The sequence below is a fragment of the Chanos chanos genome, chromosome 1, assembly GCF_902362185.1.
Source record: "Chanos chanos chromosome 1, fChaCha1.1, whole genome shotgun sequence".
NCBI classification, from domain to species: Eukaryota; Metazoa; Chordata; class Actinopteri; order Gonorynchiformes; family Chanidae; genus Chanos; species Chanos chanos.
The window spans coordinates 52,780,496-52,787,579 of NC_044495.1; the positions used below are offsets into that span (position 1 = coordinate 52,780,496).

The 7,084-nt window shown below is 38.7% G+C and overlaps 1 protein-coding gene across 1 annotated transcript; it reads right to left on the reverse strand.

Moving 5' to 3' along the window:
- Positions 1-432: 432 nt before the first annotated feature.
- tmem230b (transmembrane protein 230b) lies at positions 433-3,724 on the reverse strand. The gene is made up of 4 exons (XM_030774832.1): positions 3,643-3,724; positions 3,131-3,281; positions 2,790-2,912; positions 433-1,589 (listed from the first exon to the last, which is right to left on the reverse strand). Exons 2-4 carry the CDS (start codon positions 3,224-3,226, stop codon positions 1,449-1,451), a joined length of 360 nt encoding a protein of 119 aa, XP_030630692.1. The 5' UTR covers positions 3,227-3,281; positions 3,643-3,724; the 3' UTR covers positions 433-1,448.
- Positions 3,725-7,084: the final 3,360 nt, after the last annotated feature.

A 7,084-nucleotide genomic window follows, 5' to 3' on the forward strand; every position in this document is an offset into this window, starting at 1 on the left:
CAATTTTGTCTAGGAGTCGTTTGGTCCAATTATTACTTCGTGCCGCAGAATTAGGACCAAAACCATTATAGGTGACCAGGTGCACTCTACGGTGCAAACATTCTTTCCTCAAGACGTTCCCGAATTCCAAGACCATAATAGCACCATAAATGCCGCTAGACAGATTAAAGAGTGGGTCCATGAACAGCTGGATGGAGTAAATCAGCTTGCAGCAACTCCCCAATCATAAACATCATTGAACCTTCACTTTACAACTGTTACCCAAACTAGCCTGAGGCTGTTCTGAAGGCAGGAGAACTTCCCAACTCCGCATCAGTTCATACATATTCTCATATTGTTTTCCTGTTTTTTTTTTTAATCCAAACAGGCAAACATTAAAAGTGTTAGTGATGAAACCATTGACAAAAACGATTCATACGCATGTAAAATCAGTTAAACCTTTATTTAGACCTATCACATGGATTTGTAAGCGTCACCCACAACAACAGTGGCATAAACACAATGAGACAGAATATTTTCCATCAAAATTTAACATTTTCATCATCAATCTTGTCTGTGAGACACGCTCTAGGGCTACAATATCAAAATGTTAGAGAGGGATTTCATCACTTGGTATCAGCAGCTTTGAACTTTCAACCAAGAGAAATGAAAATTCTACATTTACCTTTTTTTGCAGAGATGCCGCTTTGCACACTATTCTTTCGCACGCTGAGTTTAATTCACTGTCCATACTTATGTGCCAGTGTGCTTGGAAAGACCACATAGAGGGATCAAAGGATTCATATTTATCATATGACATTCTGAGAAATTCCTCTGGAATGTATCACTGATATTTGACCAAGAACAGTTGAGATACTGTCCATTTTGGTGATCACTGTTGCATTGCACATTCCTAGTTTGATAGAGCTCAGATTAGTTATACTTTACACGAATCTCACTAAATCTTAAATTTGACTCAGCCAGAACAAATATGATCATTATGAAAGGCTTTCCATATTTATTTCTCTGAAAGACGACACTACTAGAAAATGTAGTTATATCAAAGAGACACTGAATAAATTAAATATGTGCTCATACATTCTATGCTTTTCTGGGTTTTTCAGTCTTCATCAAAATGTTATTGCCTAAAGTATGCTAAAATAGCAGTTCAAATGCTAGAGGTATAAATCTTTTCAAAATGTGGGGTAAAGCCAAATCATACTCATCTTATAACTTCAACAAAAGTCACAAAATTTCAAACTTGTCACAGTAAAAGCTCAAATTACTACATGAAACACTAATACTTCAGAATGTAAGCTGTTTTCATGCATTGTTTTATCCCATCATTTCATAGAGCATGAGCCTTAAACTCACGAAATGATCGGACTTGAGGTGAGCACAGCTCTTTGCACTCATTTTCCGGAAAAATCTCAGCTTTCTGTGATTTTCCAAGCTGCTGATGCAGTGACTCAGTCGTCAAAGTCGGGGATGTCATCGTATGAGTAACCACGGTAACCCTTGGAGGCGTAGTAAGCGATTCGCAGGTGATAAAATCCAGGGAGGAAGACCAGAATCCCAATGATTAGGATGGGGACAGTGCGATCGCGGTGCTTTAAAGATAAAGAACAGGTTAACATTAACACATCTGCTAATAAGGTATGAAATGAATGTATAATGTAAATGTAATAATGTAAATAATGTTATGTAACCTATGATATTTAGTACCATTGTTCTATGTACTGTTTGAGATACTTTTTAAGCAATATTTCTATAGGAAAAAAAAAAGAAGAAAATTCCAGTGGATTTCAAAAAGTGCTTTAATGGCGCTTCATTGGCAGCAAGGTTTAAAGCAATCCAATTGGATGAAGTAAATATACCTTCAGGCTACTCCTGCATAATGGTCAAGGCTTAAAATGACCAAGATAATGTAGATAACTGTCACTGTCCATGCTGGGGGAGGGGGGGGGGGGGTTTACGGCTGAGATAAACGACTAGGTTTACTTAGTGTATTTAACATGTGAGAGTAATGCTCTTTTATATTCTGACCCTGGTCTGGATTATCACAGGGAATTTCACCACCTTAAATGCAGAAAGCATGTTGACCTTCCTGTCTCTGATGTTAAACGTGACTTAAGGCCCCTAAACGCGACTAAAGAGCTGAGAGTGAAATGCCATCTGGACTGAGCACAGAGCCAGGGCAAGCAATATGCCGAGGACATTTCTAGGAAAAGCGTGTCCGGGTCGGACTGGGATTATTTGAGGGATCAGGTGTTTTTCTAACGGCAGGGTCCAATCGCTGACGGCTCTACGCCTCCTAAGAGCAGCATGTGTTACTTATTGTCGTCAAAGGCCAAGGCTTCGCTTTATGATTAGAGAGGTTTCAGGTTTTTTTTTTTTAAAGCAGTCCACCAACCAAAGGTACAGGTATCAGTCCGAGATATACATTCCAACCAGCCAATATATAGTGTTGCACTGCATTACACTTACAGAGTTATTTATTAGTGAAGTGACATCATGAACTATACAAATGCTACATGGGTTTTTAAATAATTGTATGACCTGTACACTTCAAGTGTAGCTCCAGTTATCAACTACCGTCTCAATACAGTAAATTAATGAGTGACCTGATATTTTAAAGCCTTTTGGTATTTGTGATAGTGTAATTTATACTAAACCACTGTCTGTAATTAGTCAACATACTGCTCATACATTAATAACTGGAAATAACGTTGAATGCACCAATATTAAGAAAGGTTTGATGTACAATAACAAATTCAAACACTGTGTATGGTATGGACATTGGTACTTACTGTGACTTCAAAGTATCCAGCTAAGAGAAGAGCCCCGATAATGATCAAAAGAGAGCCAATTAAGAACAGGACCACCGCTAAGGCAATAGCCTTGTATGGAACTTTGGGTGGGCTCTTCTTGAACTAAAACGACAGGAGACGACAGAGGAATTGTGATTAAAAACTGACTCGCTGCACAACGTAATAGTGCAACACAATGACCACCAAGCCTACGTGACACACTAACAAGAGAACAAAACTACAAAGTAGCGGTCAGAATTCGTTTCGCTATGTTGACAGCGACTTTTGCAAATGTGAAAAGGCTATTAATACATGTGACATCTTGCATGTGGGAGCCTTACCTGGAGGTCTATATAACCGTTGTCATCATTTGCCAGCTTAGAGTACCTGACTTTACTGCTGGGCATACCACTTGTTACAGTGTTTCGGGCAGGCATTTTCACTTTTGTCGTCTCCTCCTGTATTTCCTAGTTGCTCAGTCAACGAACGCATCTAAATTTAGAGTTACATTATGATGAACAATCACAGAGACTGAGTTCCGTTACATCAACAAATATTTTTACACTTATGTTGCAAATACTGATGACTGACACCGATCGAATTGTACGTGTCTTCGTGTTTGTTTGTACATTTTGTTAGGGGCAAAATTAACTCATAAAACAAAATTCGAAATATTTAGCAGCTCATTTCGATGGCTCGCTAGCTAAGCTAAACTTCATACCCACTTGCAGCAGTTGTCTATGGGTGAACCGTAATCATGGAAATTCTTTTTCATTAAATCGCCACCGCGCATATTACTTTACAGTATTTCTGTGACATGCTAAAATTATTATTATTTTTTTTAATGCCTTACGTAAACGTCATCCTCTTTGGTTTGCAGATGAGAGCACACAAGAGATTATTTCATTATTTGAGAAGACTTCCTGGTTTTCCATTCGGTCACACATGCGTATTCGTGTCTGGAATATGGTGCGTCGTACAATAACTTGCCACAGAGGAGCGCTGTAGGACAAAATAACATTTATCTAAACTGGCTTGGTAGGACATAGCCTGATTTGACGTGAGTTTTTCAATATTTCCTATTATGGTGAGAGCTGACCTTTTACGGCGATGTGACATAATTTTTCCCCCATTTTTCCTATTATGGGTGAGGTAAGAATTTCGTTGGGAGTATCAGCGTAAAAGGCAACCACCTACCAACAATTGCTCCAAGATTCTGATTTCGGATACTTTGAAACCAGCTCTTCAGCTTTAGAATTATATCTTTAAAGAATTCACACGAAATAACCCAACTGTACTGAGCTTCAGGGTTTAGAATTTATACTAACGGTATGTTTCCTGTTTTCTGAGTTAATCTGTATGCATCTACAAATATATCTACAGACACACAAATCTGAAAAACTAACAATTGAAAAATAAATGAGAGATATTTCTGATAAAACAGTGAAAGGATCAACAAGTGTTAAGTTGAAGAAAGATCAGGGAATAGTATCACTGCGGTGTATTCACAGACCTGCTTTATCTGTAGTGCTTTCAAAAGGCACCGAACACCTTTCATTTCCAAACATAAAGGTTTCTGTCATTAACGTAGCGCAATAGCACTACATACATTTAGCCGTTACAAACACAGCTTCACATTAGAGCGCAGACACGCTCTCGTAATGTGATTTCTTCAATGTGTAGCAAATAACATATGTGACATTGCCTCATTTATATATTACCTGGGGCTTAAAAGATGATCGATTTAGTGAGGGAGAGAAGAAGGGAGGAATGGAAGGAGGGAAAACCGAGTGTGGATAGAGAGGTGTTCAATTAAATTTCATAGAGCTGGTAACATAATGTCAGAGAGAGCATTCAGGAAAAAACAAGGGTGACTAAAACAGAAATTTAATGAGCTAGAGCAAAATAGCTATTTTAAATGAATTGATTGCCTCATTAAAGGAAATAATTAGTATGTTCCCTTAGCCTTGTCTGTGCCTGCAGGGCTGAAATATTAACAGCTATCTCTTGGCAACCTTGTACCATTCTTACTTTGCCAGTCCCTTGGTTTCTTTATTGCTTTCTTTCTTTCTTTTACTCTTTTTTAGAAGTATATAATTATGACCAAAAACAATCTTTACAGAATCATTTGTCTTGTTCTCTCAGGTTTAAAAGCTTTTTGTTCCTGGCTAGTGTTGCACAGTCTGTTTTTTTTTTTGTTTTGTTTTGTTTTGGGTTTTTTTATGCGGACCATTTCATGCTGTGTCACCATCAGCTCTGAGTTCCTCGTAATGGAGCCACTCAGGTGCATTGCATTTAATTGCACCCTCTCCCTCCCTCTCTCTCTCTCTCTCCCTCTCCCTCTCTTTCTCTCTCTCTCTCTCTCTCTCTCTCTCCCTCTCTTTCTCTCTCTCTCTTTCTCTCTCTCTCTCCCTCCCTTTCTATCTCCCTCCCTTTCTATCTCTCTCAGAGCTCTATATAAAATTGTCTCCAAAACATGTAGAGTGTAAAAAAGCTAGTGTGGAAAAAAGCTCAGTTTCAGGACTAGAATCAATTTATGGACTGTGATTTGAGCCTGGATCTTTTTTTTTTTTTTTTAAAGAGAGAACACTGTGTGTGTGTGTGTGTGTGTTTGCTGGGTTTTCATACCCATTTTCTAAAATTTAGATTAACTGAGTGGAAAACATTTGATTAACATTAGTGTCAGTGTAATCTGGAACCAAAGTTGACAAATTGAATTGATCAGTGTATAGCTTGTTGTAGAGCTTTTTTTGATAACAGAGGTGAGTGTGAGGGCATAAGTCACTGCCTGCTCTCATCCACTCTTCTTTAGTATGAGATAGAGAGAGAGAGAGAGAGAGAGAGATTCCTTGATAAACATCTAGTCATTATCTGAACAGTCAATACAGAACGGGAGTTAGACTTCAGTAGACTGCAGGCTACTACTAAGAATAAAACTCCAGCATTAAGTTAGGTGGAATGAGGCGGCTTGTGTGGGAGAGGAACTGAATTGAAACCGCAATGCGTCTGTAAACATTTCTGTCTCTTTTATTTTGTTCGCGTTCACCAAACATGTTTCTCTTCTGCGTCTGTGTCTGTTATTTCTGTAGACATACCTCCGTAGGCTGATTCAACTCACAGTTTAATTTTTCATTTAGATGTTGTGGGTGGATAAGGCTCCATCTCCAACTCAGTCCATGCTGCTATGAGTAATTGCTTTCACTCAGCACACATACACACAGACAGACAGACAGACAGGCAGACACACACATGCACACATGTATCAGAGGTTGTCCATCTATACAAGATCTTATATTAAGATAAGGAGCAGAAAACAGCAGTGGTGAAATCTGTGAAAATCCCAAGTGATGCTAACATCAAAGAGAAGTAATATGAGAAGCTAAAGAAATAGCAGAGATTGAAGGAGGAACTGGAAAGCATGTGGAAGGTGAAATCCAACTGATCCCTGAAACAAGAACATTGATCTCAGTTCAGAAGTATGTGATCCTCGGAACAGCAAAACGAAAATTCTGTGCCACACCCTCGGATGTCCAGGCCTCTGAGGAAAAAAAAAGAGTGAGACAGAAATAAAGGAATATAAGAGAATGTTAGAGAGAAAGAAAGAGAGAGACAGAGAGAGAAAGAGAATGACACTGTGATCTCTTTGAGTATGTCATGTCTGTGTGACTGTAACCAAGTTTTCTGTTACTTGTTTCTTTGTCTCACAGTTAATGCAACTTAACTGTGAGACAAAGAAACAAGTATTGTCCAGCATTGTAAAGCATTAAAAGGTAGCCAGTTTTCAACACTCATTCTGGGTGCTGCTATTTGAGCATAGATTGTTAAAAAAAAAAAGATGTAAATGGTTAAGAACATGTGTTCTTTTTCAGGACTTAGAATGTTCTTTTTCATTCTGGTACATCTTTGGGACACTCAACCGAGGGATCATCGCCTTCCCGAACATCTAAACTGTTCTAATGCAACTCTGTTTATACCCTGTTCACCTCATCAAAATGTCCCACCCTTGGTCTGTTTTCTGTTTGGACCAGTAAACTCTGGGAGCTCAGCGTTGACTGTAACTGGAATGCTGTATGTGATAATATGTTCCACACCATTCAAACGTATGGACCATCAATGAACGCATCTCCGAACGCATTTCAAATTGATTCCCGGGGTTTCCGTGACACCCCGTTATTCTTACCTAATGATTCTTTCCAATGACAAAAGTTGTACCAAATGTTCTACTGGATCAAAAGGAGATTGTACCCATGTGTTCTGGCAACACCCACACATTATGGCATTCTGGAGATATGAAA

Coding starts and splice junctions, on each gene's coding strand:
- tmem230b (XM_030774832.1), bottom strand. CDS start 3,226: ATGCCTGCCCGAAACACTGTAACAAGTGGTATGCCCAGCAGTAAAGTC. Junction 2,913..3,130: donor ACGGTTATATAGACCTCCAG/GTAAGGCTCCCA, acceptor CTGTCGTTTTAG/TTCAAGAAGAGCCCACCCAA. Junction 1,590..2,789: donor CTGGATACTTTGAAGTCACA/GTAAGTACCAAT, acceptor TTATCTTTAAAG/CACCGCGATCGCACTGTCCC.